The sequence below is a fragment of the Myxocyprinus asiaticus genome, chromosome 20 (genome assembly GCF_019703515.2).
Source record: "Myxocyprinus asiaticus isolate MX2 ecotype Aquarium Trade chromosome 20, UBuf_Myxa_2, whole genome shotgun sequence".
In the NCBI taxonomy this organism is placed as follows: domain Eukaryota; kingdom Metazoa; phylum Chordata; class Actinopteri; order Cypriniformes; family Catostomidae; genus Myxocyprinus; species Myxocyprinus asiaticus.
Genome location: NC_059363.1, coordinates 20357952 through 20370960, shown reverse-complemented (window position 1 = coordinate 20370960; position 13009 = coordinate 20357952). Strand labels below are relative to the sequence as shown.

General features: G+C 38.4%; 1 protein-coding gene across 2 annotated transcripts in view; it reads right to left on the bottom strand.

The window, feature by feature from the left end:
* The window catches only part of LOC127411424 (ribosomal protein S6 kinase alpha-1), a 106638-nt gene that overhangs the window by 70264 nt on the left and 23365 nt on the right, over positions 1–13009 (bottom strand). For both annotated transcript variants that reach the window (XM_051646979.1, XM_051646980.1), the window contains exon 2: positions 11233–11277. In XM_051646979.1, the coding sequence (XP_051502939.1) occupies positions 11233–11277 (45 nt within the window). The remainder of the gene's footprint in view (positions 1–11232; positions 11278–13009) is intronic.

Here is a 13009-nt window from a genome sequence, read left to right as displayed (position 1 = left end):
TTGCCAGAAATCTTCTCGAAGAGGAGTGGAAAGTTGGTGATGCCGAAGCAAGATCTAGAAGATCACATGAAAGAACAACTAGGGGATCCCCATAAAGACAGCGCGCTAGGTTCACCTGGATATGTCCCACAGCCAGCGGAGCCAGTAGTGGGAATTGATGTAGCTCCACCCAAGTTGAGTGAGATCAGGCAAGTGGTAGAAAAAGCCAGGGCAACTTCAGCCCTGGGCCCAAATGGGATAACTTATAGGTTGTTTAAGTGGTGCCCAACATTTCTTAAACTGTTATTGAGACTACTGAGAGTTGCTTGGAAGAAGAAGTGCATACCCTTGGAATGGCAAAGGGCAGCAGCCATTTTTATACCCAAAGAACAGGAATCCACCAACATAAGTCAGTTTAGGAGTATTGCTCTACTGAAAGTGAAGGGAAAGATTTTCTTTTTGGTGGTAGCAATGAAGATGTCTGATTACCTCCTAAAGAATGGATACATAGCCAGAAGCCAGGCATACCAGGTTTTCCTGGATGTGTGGAGCAAGCGTCAGTAATATGGGAGCAGATCTAGTCTGCCAAGAGAGACAAGAAAAACCTCCATGTTTTCTGGCTGGACCTGGCAAATGCCTATGGATCAGTTCCACACCACTCATCAGCTATGCACTGGAGTTTTTCCATGTACCAGAGTTTATTAAGAGCTTGCAACACAGGAGTACATAACTGGCTGGCAGCAACTGGAAAAAGGGACTGCGATGGGATGTTCTATCTCTCCCATCCTGTTCACAGCTGCATTTGAGATCATCCTAATTGGTGCCAGACAGATGGCCCGAAGAATTTGTGCACAATCTTGGTTGAGATTGCCAGCACTGCTCAGCTGTACGGATGATCTCACAAGTATCCTCCAGACTCCTGCATGTACAAACAGACTCTTAAAAAGGTCAGAAGAGCTTTTGGCATGGGTCAGGATGGAGGCCAGGCTAAGTTTTCTAATAAGATCCACCTATGACACTTTTTCAAGCTCTGGAAGTTTGTCTCTATAGTATGGTAAAGAGGAGAGCTGTCCCCTCTGCAAGGCCCCAAGAGCAAATCTGCAGCACATGTTGGCTGGGTGCAAGACCGCCTTGGCACAAGGACCATACAGGTGGCGGCATGATCAGGTTCTGCGAAAGCTGGCAGAGATCCTTGAGGTGTGTAGAATAAAAGGCCAACAAAGGCCATTATGCTCCTCAGAGGAAGTACATTGTATTTGTTAAAAAGATAGGTGCCACACAAGGCACGGCACAGAGGGAGAAAAGGTCAATCCTGGCACATGGTAGTGATTGGTTTATGGCGGGTGTCCTTGGCCAGGAGCTAAATTTCCTTCTGAGATCACCATTACCTCCTTGAGGCTGGACATAGTGTTATGGTCAGTATCAGCTAGGAAAGTCATAATGATTGAACTTACTGTCCCATGGGAAGAGAGACTGGAGGCAGCCTATGAGAGGAATAAGCTAAAATATGCTGATCTGCCCGACAAGTGCAGGGAAAATGGGTGGAGGGCTGCCACTTACCCTGTGAAGGTCAGGTGTCAAGGGTTTATTGGAACATCAATGCAGCACCTGTTGAAAAACATTGGTATCTTTGCATCAGCTTTGAAGAAGTCTCTTAAGGAAATGGCAGAGGAAGCAGAAAAAGGGAGCTTATGGTTATGGTTAAGGAAGGAAGGATGAAAAGTGGGGCATGCAGAAATGAAAGTAGGAATAGGGAACAACTGGTATATGTGGTGAGGTAGCATGTAGAAGAGGAAAGGGGTGGGGAGGAATTACTGACACACTCAGTCCTTATCCAGGGGTTTCTGGAGGGGGATTGAGTGGGGGAGTTAAACCAGGCCAAGCTAGGCACTGGAGGGACAGCTGACGCAGTCTTGCAGCTCACCTCTCATGTCGCTCTCCTGCTTAATCTGTTAGAGGTTTGGTTTAAGGATAGGCACTGAACAGGTGGTAGGCAGAAATTGATAGCTTGTGCTTTTTCTAAAGAGAAGAAGACTTGGACATAGGGTAGGTCTGCTCATGGGGGCTCAGCCACGGGAAGTAGGGGTGATGGGGGTGACGCCCCTGTCGGCGTTGCGACGCCCCTGTCGGCGTTACAAAAACGCCCCCTGTTAAGTGCTGTCAAACCATCGTATTAGGTGTAAATCTTGTTAATGAAAGTAATGACAAAAATGTGAAGGGGTATTTTTGTTATTTCCGCAGCAGTAGCCAACCCTAAATCCCCCAGCACTAACCCAATCCACCATCCAAGTTAGACATTTACCTGTGCATCAGAGAGTCCTTTTCAATCTAACAGTTTATTTTCTGTCTCTCTCCAATGCGTATCCATGAGAGGACCTAGAACACATAGCCACTTTAACATGTTCAAGTAAGAACTGATGTGATACAACCAGAAGTGCAGCTTGGTTTATTTAGAACAGAACGTTGTTCACAAGCTTAATTGGTTTTGCTTTCATTTGAACTTGCCAATGTGATTATGTCACACGAAAGGCAGCGTGAACTGATTTCCCTCATGGATGCGCATTGTAGTGTGACTGGAAGTAGACAATTATAGTGTAAAGGACTTAAATATTGATCTGTTTCTCACCCAACATGATGGTATCGCTTTAGAAGACATTCATTTAACCGCTGGAGTCGTATGGATTACTTTTACTATGACTGTCTGTGCTTTTTGGAGCTTTAAAGTGCTGATCACCATCCACTTGCATTATATGGACCTACAGAGCTGAGATATTTAAAAAAAAAAAAAAAATCTTTGTTTGTGTTCTGCTGAAGAAAGACATCTGGGATGGCATGAGGGTGAGAACATTTTCATTTTTGGGTGAACTATCCCTTTAACTTAAGCCAGAGAGCTAAAGAGGACTGAACTCTATCACAAGGTTAGATGACAAGCTTAATACATCATCAGATGGAACTGACTCATAATAGCAGTTCAGCTGTACAACCACAGAATAGATAAATATTCTCTAAAGATGAACTGTCTTGCACAGGACCACTTTCTCACTTTCATTTTTTACACAAGCCTTTGATTGTGTTCCAATCTCTGCAGCAGATTTGGAAATTACTTCTTAAATTGGCCCAAGTCACTAGAAGTAATGTTGGGATCCAAGTGATGGCTGAGGAGAGCTCTGCGATGAAGATGAGAATGGAGAAATGAGATTGACTGTGCATCATTACATGATTTCTTGATACTTCTTCAGACAAAATTATGTTTATGCCAAAATCACCATTTCAGAGTATTGTGAAAATGTACCTTTCAATACTGTCAATATTCTAATGCCAACAATCAATATTTTGGTTCAATTTTTCATATAAATATTTTTATATGTCCCATTAAGATGAATGAGAAACTATGAGTGAAAGCTTGCAATATATCACAATGTAATATAAAGAATTGCAATATTATTGTATCACAGCCTAGCTGTCAATATAAAACTGTATCGCCAGGTCCCTGTTGATTCCCAAACCTAAAATTTTATAAAGGGCATGTAAGCAAATATTTATCATTGCCATTGTTATAGTTTGGCCGGAAAAAAGAGAAAGGTTTTAGAGGGAAAAAGGAGAGGAAAAACTTAATCAAACCACAAGGAAACACCTTCATGCAAAACTACAATGCAAAATCGGAACATATTAACATCCTATTGCATGTTCCAACTAGAGGATGAGAGCAGGGGAAATATTCTAAAGCCTTAAAAATAATTCACCAAATGCAAGCAATGAGAAAAAGATCATTTAGATTTGCTTATGTGAATTCCTCTATACAAACCCTCTGCTCACCTGAGAACACTTTCATATACTGTGTAACGGTCAAAGTCATTGCCATTTATTGTCCACTATGAAGCTAATGGGAGAGGAATGTAATCTTCCACTCAGTCAACATTACTGGATTTAAAAGCAAATGAGACTAAGCAATTAATTGAAATGTCTCATTTATGTTTACATACCCAGATTCTCGTCAATTAAAAAATAAATAAAAATAAATGTGATTCTGATTCTGAATGTACTGTTTTATATGTATGTACCCTATACTCTGCAATTCAACAAAAAACTTTTTTTACGTGTATACAGAATCAAATGCATTAGTTGTAAATAACTTTATGCGTTTGCTCCTATCTTTACCTAACGAAAATGTAGAATTTCAAACGTGATTATGAAAGTATATGGATTAAAATGTTTGTATGACAATTATTCTTGTATTTAACAGAGTATTTTACATTGGCACTTCTTTGATATCGGATTGACATTTCATTCAGATCATATTTTTCCTGACTGAGGTGTTGGAATGTAGACATTTTAATCCGATTGAGCTATCAGCAGATATGGCCAGATGGCGGGAACCTCATGGATTATTCCAGCACCGCGCAACAGCAAGCAGTTCAGGTTAAGAGTGTTGGTGTCAGTAAGTATCTAACTAAACATGCAATATTTGACCACTGTTTTATGATTGAAATGTAGCCTATTGACCGACAGTAATTTCCAAGGGTGCAAACTATTCACCATTTTCCGAAATTCGCTGTTTTGAGTTTAAAATATGTGATGTACAGTACGTGATTCGTATGTCATTCATAATTTTGAATGTGAAAACATTAACGGAGCCATTTTCAGCATATCAGGCTTAAGACAGAGTGAATATGTGTGTATATATTAAAGGAATTGAATGAATGTGGTTGTCTGGCAGGCTTTTGAAGGAGCTTTGTAGCAAATTCACTGTCACTGATATTGTCTTAGAAAATGATCTATAACACAAAGTAGAACCTTATCACCCTCAGATTAGAACTAGAACATTAGACATGTGACTTCAGGCTTCCATTGAGTTTATAGGTTGTGGCAAGGCAGTGTCATATACAGTATTTGTAATGCAAATATTAGGTAATAATTAACAATCAATTTAAGATTTTCAAAATAATTTATGTCTAATTAATTCTGACTTTTGTACAGCATCTCTTAAGAGTCTTCTTTTATAAGAGACTATTTTATTTAGAGTATGTCCTTGTCAGGTCTATGCTCAAAATATAAGCCACCAGTTAAAGTAGTAGTTCACCTAAAAATGGAAAATGTACTTTTACTCACTCATTTACTCACACTTACATTGTTCAAAACCCATATGCTGTTATTTTTTCTGGGAACATAAAAATATATTAGATATTTTAAGCAGCTCTGTTTCAACAATTTATAGTGAGCAGGAGCTGTCAAGCTTCAAAAAGGACAAACACTCTAAAGCATTATTAAAGGTTCAGTATAAAGACATCATAACAGTAGTTATTTCAATTATTTCTCCATTAACCACAATCTTATGAAGTTTTGTGTTCCTTGCCACAGTTGCCTTCAGCTTGCTCACTGGGGTTCTATACAATTATTTACTTATTTATTACTTTTTATACACAATTTACAATCATATTTATTTAAACTACACATGTGACTAAGACTTTATAGATATTACAGTTGAATTTTCAGTTAAAGCATGATTTTCTGTACAGCTGATTTGAAACGATGTGTGTTGTGAAAAGCGCTATACAAATAAAAATGACTTGTAAGTAGTCCATATGACTTGTGCACTTTATTCCAAGCGTTCAGGGGCCATACAACAGCTATATGTTGTATGGACTACTTTTATGGTATTTTTATAATGATTTTTTTTTTCTCATTGGACCTTGACAGCAGTGGTCAATATGAACTGTTTTTGTATGAAAAAGAACAGTGTTAAGATTCTTGAAGAAAAGATTGATTTAAGATTCTGTGTATTTTCTTTTTGCTTGCCAGATGATGTCATGTCAATTTACACATACATTAGTTATGAAAAGAAATTGAAATTATATTCGTATTTTCTTTGATACAGCACAAAAAAGAAAGAAAATTTGACTAAAACTGGCATATTGCTAGCAAAGCAGACACAGTGTTTGTCTTGTACTGTGTGAACTTAAAAAACATACAGTATCTTTTAAAACCAAAAATTATTAATTTTTGGTCGTATTTAAAAAAACAGCGCATTCAAAGCGTTTACTATTTACAGGGCCAAGGACCATTATTTTTGAGACCTCAACTAGTGTTGGATTCGAGACCACCTTAGTCGAGTCCGAGTCTTTAAACAATCGAGTCCGAGTCCAAAAGGGGCCTAGTCGGACTCAAGACCGAGTCCATAACAGGCCGAGTCAGAGTCGAGTCCGAATGAATCTGTTCATGAATCTGAATTCAAACTGTAACCGTAAACTCAACATCAATATTTTAAGCTTATTTTAAATTTCACATCTAAGAAAACACAATTGTCAATATAAAATGTAACAAAAACACATTTTATGATTAGTTTCCTGCTGAAAGTGGTTTCAAATGAAAGCATATGCTTTAGGTGTATGAAGACAAAACTGTCCTTCAGCACATTTCTTATTGCGTTCTGAAGACATTTCAATTATTTGTTGCTTTTTCCCCTCCACTCAAACATAGACTAAAGAAAGTCAAAGCTGCGTTAGTCATTATTATTGTTTCGAATTTAAATTTTGTGTTTTATTTCTACCTCATTTTCAATTTGTCCTTTCAATTTAGTTTAGTTTTATCTAAAATGATCCCTATCTAAAGAAGTAATATATACTGAGATTTCGTTTTTGAGTCAACACATTAGTAATTAGCACTCACTGAGAAGTTACACGACTGACAGGACGACATAGAGCACGAGCACTAAGCGCTAAGACGTCATTGCCATGGTAACCAGATACATTTCAGCCGATTTGCTGAAGACTAGAATGAATGTATCGTCAAATCAAATGTGATGCAACAAAATTACTTTTTCTTCTCTGCAAACAATACCAGAGACAATAGCGAGAAGGACAATGAGGATAATTAATTTAAGAAGAAAAAAAATCAGTGACCCTACCAAAAACCGGGACTGTCCTGTGTAATAAACTGGGACGTCTGGTCACCCAATATATAATTACATTTTAAACAAAACATTTTGCTGCCCAAAATATCTTCATAATTCATTGTTCATTTTATTGTGGAAACAACTGTAAAAGAACATATTATAAGCAGCTCGTTAATGCTTTTAAAATAGAAAAACAATAAATAGGTGCTGTTTATCTGTTTTTCAGAGTTGCTGTCTGCTTTAGCAATAACAATTTTTTTCCTGACTATTTAAAAAGTTATAGTTAATTCATCAAGGACCAATTTAAGTTGACAACACTGAATGGACCACAAGAGACTACAGATGCCTACATGTGTGGAAACATTACGCCTAAAAAGACTTCATAGCCCAATATTAATAATATTTTCCTGAATTTTTATTTTTATATGTTGCTTTAGTAAACTGTGAGAGACATGATGTGGGTGACCTGCCTTAATGAAGTTCTTAATCACGACGAAACCACGATGCGAGCACCGCTTTGGCTGCACAAACGCTGTGTGCGATTTTACCAGTTGTCAGATGCCGTGCCGTGCGAAACTGCCTTGTAGTTTCTAGTACATTGGCTACATACCTGTCTTTATGTGTTCGTTGTGCCAGCCACCTCGGTAATCGATGTTATACAGTAGTCTCCATAGTAACATTCAAGCGTATTGGTTGACTGAGTGTGCCGCTCTGCAGGTGTGTTTTCTCAACATGGTGAAACAAACTCTGGCTACGTCTACAACATCAGGGGGTGCTACAACTGCTTGCTACAATTTATTTCTGTTTTGTTATTTTTATTTATTTATTTTGTTTATTGCATCACAAATCAAATGCCATGGACTCGGCTGGACTTGGGAAAAAAAAATCCCAAAGGCTCGAGTCCGAGTCAATTCAGAGTAAAAATGCATCCGAATCCGTGACAAGTCCAAGTCCATCAAAATTGGATTTGTGACTCAGACTCGACTCAGACTCCGAGTACGAACTCGAGTACACCAACTCTAACCTCAACACCCATGACCCCCACTCCCAAAATGGTTTGGTCCCCCCCAGTGTTCAAGACATGGTTACGGCCTTGATGTCATGCTTGACTCAGCTCAACTAAAGACCCAGGCTGACAGAGATTCCTGGACAAGCAGCTATTTATTCCTGCCTGTCCTCTCCTGGGAGGCTATCGGAGAACTGAGGTATTATTAGCAACGTTCATGCACAATATCGATTCTGCAGACTCTGTTCTACAGCTGAACACATGCAAAATTAGGCTCTACGATAAAATCCAGCTTAGCTAGGCATCTAGATAAACTCAGTCTTAACAAGATACTTTATATTCATTGCTGTGATTTTTATTTTATTTTATATCAAGAACTGGACATGGTATCATTTATCTTTTCCTTCTATCAATCTGTTCACCACTTGTTCGCACTCATCACCCATTTGTATGGACGAACACGTGCTGTCCACATATAAAGAGGAACAGGATGGTTCCAAACAACAGCACGAAGACACTAAAGACAAAGCCCTTCACAGTCAGACATCCATCCATTTATCCACACATAAATTCACTAAAAATTACAGAACAGGGACAAGTGATATGAGGTCAGGGCTTTTGAAGTGTTCACAAAAAATCAACCATTAAATGGAGAGGTGTGATCTCTATGGCTAGCGGGTAAGTGGCTGTTGTCTGTGTGCTTTTGTTTGTTCAAGCATGGCCTTGCTTTTAGATTAGCTGTTATCCAAGCTTGTATTAATTATGAGTCCCTGTCCTTACAAAACAGATGATCTTCACTGTATTTTTTATGATATTCATCATAGAAGACCATAGATCACATTTTACTTTATCACCAGATAAAACACTACACCATCTAAACTGAAATAATAAAAATGTACGTGATTTATGTTAAGTAAGCAAAGTCTTCCCATAACAACAACAACAGCATTTGTCAAGGGGAGCAGTGACAGCAGATAAGCCTGTGAATGGGCCAGCAGTAATGGCCTCATGAATCATGGGCTCATACTGTCTGTTATCAGTGTACAGTATATGCTGAATTCTATGCAGCAGTATATGACATCATCTTCATTACAATTAAAGGAACAGTTGACCCAAAAATGACAATTCTCTCATTATTTATTCATCCTATTGCCGTCTCAAATGAATATGACAGAACACAATGATATTTTTAAAGATGTATGATCTTTTTATATCCTTACAATGCAAGTCAATGGGGTCCAAAACTTTCAAGCCCCAAAAAGGAAAAAGGCAGCATAAAGGTCATTCATATGACTCGAGTGGATTAATCCATGTCTTCTGAAGCGATACAATTGGATTTGGGTGAGAAACAGACCAAAACTCCTTATTCACTATAGATCTTGACATCAGCAGTCTCCATGGTGCATTCATGAGAGAAGCTTGATTACACTTCCTTAATTGACTCATGCGAAGAGCGAAGAATTTCGCATTTTGTCACAACGTGAAAAAAAGTAATGTTCCTAAAAATATGTTTCATTTTCTTTTTCATTTTGGGGTGAAATGTGACCTGGACATGGGAGATTCACCTGAAAATTGTCTTTGTCTTAGCAGAGAGAACTGCTCAACTAAGACGCTAAGGCATGTGCAGCTTGGTGAGCAGTGTGATATACTGTACATGTACACTAAGGCAAAATCCCTTCCAAGGCAAGTCAGTCCACTCGGCGGCCATCTTTGGAATGCTCCCGGACAGCTATTTTCAGTGAATACAAGTGTCTTAAAAGTTCCTGACTTGAATGGGGAAAGATCAAAATTTCCAAAGAAGTTGGTCAAGATTATGATAAATATTTGAAATCAACAGTACAATCAGAAAATAGTTGCATAAATTGTGCTTCTTTAGCTTAGATCATGCTAAATAATGATTTTTTTAGGCTAGTCCAGCTAATGCGCAAGCGCATTCTCGAGTTGACTGATGTTCTAAAAGATGACTGGCTCTTTTACCTAAGGCAGGACTTCCCTTTCTACACCTGCCATATTGGGTGTTCCAATTTTTCCCATTCATTTTATATAAGAGCTCCAATTAATATTGATTAATCAATATTTAAAATAAAAAAAAAATGCTTTGCAAAACATTCTATAGGGGCTTAGTTATTCACTTAACCCAATACAAAGACGCAGTGACAATTTCAACTATTCTTCAGGTGAGGTCATTTTGTCTTTTAGAGGCCTCAAAATATCCGTCCACAGTCTATGGGGTCTAAAGCATTACAGGCCCTTCCTTGACTGAGCTTCACTGCGGATCTGCTGTGAGCACTCACTCTTCAGAGAGAAAATTACATTCTATAGGAGACAGACTGTCTCTCTCCCCATCACATCAGGCTCATGTTACACACAAAAAACAACAAATACTGGGATTCAGGAGAGAGAGAGAGAGGCTTTCTTCATACAGTCAGACAGGCTGCAAAAATCAAGATGGACCCTGGAACAGATAGGCGATTTGCAACCCAACCCCCTACATACACAAAGAGGCCTTGGAGTTGTGAGCCAGGAACCAGGAGGTTGCACTCCTGAACACCTGACTGTCTCCTTTTTAGCACTTGTTCCACTGATCGTTTCAGAAAGCTGCCAATACACCCCAGACACACCTGCCAGACAGAAGACCTCTTATATACAGCACTCAAAATGTTGGGAATAAAAGAGATGACAAACCAGATCCCTTTATCCTATTATTTGCTCATCTGACCACGAGACAAAAACTAGATATTTGGTGCTTGCCAGTGCAAAACTCGATAAAGCTACGATGCTAGGTTGTTGTGGGTAGTTGCAGGGTTTTGCTGTATGGTTGCTAAGGTGTTCTATGTGGTTTTCAGCATATGCCTTTGTGGTTGCTAGTTTCTTCTGAGTTGTTGCTAGGACATTGATTGGCAGTTGCTTATAGGTGCAAGTCAAATATGCCCACCACCAAGCCAAAAGATATTCTGGCCAAGGCTTGGATCCCTCCTTCAATGAAGGGGTTATTTCATCTGTTTTATCATCCACCTAGAGAAAACCATTGCTTATAAAAGTACTGGCACACCTCTTCTCAACAAGTCACACAATTTGAGGTATCATTCACATAACAAACGGTGCAGGACGAGTCAACTTCTGAAGTTTATTGCCTTAACAAGCACCACTAAAAAAATTCTAAAACAGCAGTTTGACTCAGTTTGGCACAAATTACCCATGAACTCAGAATGACGGATAGACAAGAGTAACCGGTGGAATGTTGTTGACTCTGAAATGGCTGGAGAATATGGAGCTTCACTAGATGTTTTGGAGCAAAACTAACTTTCCCGAACAGCTGAGAATGTGTTTGCATTTATGGTCAGCTGGGTCCTACCTTAACAGCTGTGCTGACTCCATCCTCAGCTGTGCTCTGCCCATTCTGAAAGAGAAAGACAAAAACTGAATTATGAGAACTATATATATATATATATCTATAAACACAGAACAGGCATGTTTACAGCTGGATCCTCAGGCTTATTATCATTAGTAAAACCATAACACAAGTGTGTGCGCTGTATTTGAAGGCTCACAGCTGTGGTGTGAAAATCATAAACACGTGTTATGTTTAGATAAAATAATCAATGGCTCTGGGCCATTAGTACAGACTAGGTTTCTTATATATTCACATACACACTTTTTCAATAGTAGTAAGAATGTGCTTTAGCATCTGTTGTGCCCACAAGCAGCATCTTCAGATCTAAATCTAAAACACAGATTTCAACCAGATTTCAGTCAGGTCACTGTATAGCACCAATAAAAGAAAGTTAGGTTTATTCTACCATTTATGTAAATACGCAGAAGTGCATTATGGGTATTTTGTTTCCATACAGACAACTAATTAAATAGTACCAATGTCAGTGAACTGTATCTGTGAAACTATTTCTCTAAAATAATGACCAAATTTTATCTGTGAGTGAAGGAGAGGGAGAGAGACATGGTGAAAGTGAGATATGTGGTGAAAATGACAGGAATGTTTGGCATGCATACCAAAAACATTTTGCATCAGTCTGCACTGTTTTTCAATTGATTTTCTGGTAATACTTTACCATAAAGTACCATTCATTACCATTAATTAATGCATTAAGTATCATGAACTAACAATGAACAGTATATTTTTTACAGCATTTATTGATCATTGTTAATTTGAGTTAAAGTTAGCTAGTTTATGTTAGTTCATAGTGCATTAACTAATGTTAACATATACAGCTTTTAAAAAATGTGTTAGTATACAGTATGTTCAAATTAATATTAACCAAGATTACTGTAAATGCTGTAAAAGTATTGTTCATTGTTAGTCCATGTTAACTAATGTTAACAAATGGAACCTTTTTGTAAAATGTTACCCTTTTTCTATGTAAACATGCTCTAGATGGACGTCTTTGACCGTTGTGTTGCATCTCCCTGTTTTTTTCAGCATCTTGTGGATGAGCGCCACATTTTTAAGACGCTCTGTCAGGTTAAAAAGAACTTGTAAATGAAGAAAGAACTTGTGAAGAAAATGTGTTTCAAGACACCTGCATTCTGTTCTATGCGTTGTGCTGCATTCCGCTTCTTTAGTGCAAGAACGTGTTTGGTCTGAATGGCCCCCATGACTTATTCAAACTATGACAGGAGTCATTTACACCACAAGAATTATAATGAAATGTTATGATGATAATCAAAGTTGATGGTGGTTTTTCACAGGCTTATCTGGCCAGTCAACACTGAGACACATTATTTAAAATCCTTCACATACTGAGAGCAGACAACACCCCAATGAGAAACAAAACACATGTAAAACTCATGTAAATTCTGTAAAGAAATGTTACATGTAGAAAACATTTCCTCTTCAGGCTTTTTCCCGGGTCAAAAATGGTATGGCGGTGGCTGAAATGCATGGTCATCCATATGCTCTCCAGTAAAACAAGGCTTTCGCAGTGCAAATCTGCATTTCAGATGCAGTGTTTCCCATAGGATTTTGTGAGACTGTGGTGGGTGCATCTCAGACTCTCTAGGGGGGTCTGGGGGCATGCTCCCCCATAAGAATTTTTTTTACATTTTAAAGTGAAATGCATCAATCCGGTGCACTTTGAGAGCAAAATTAAGAGGCTAGATCTATGAAGAACTTTGTG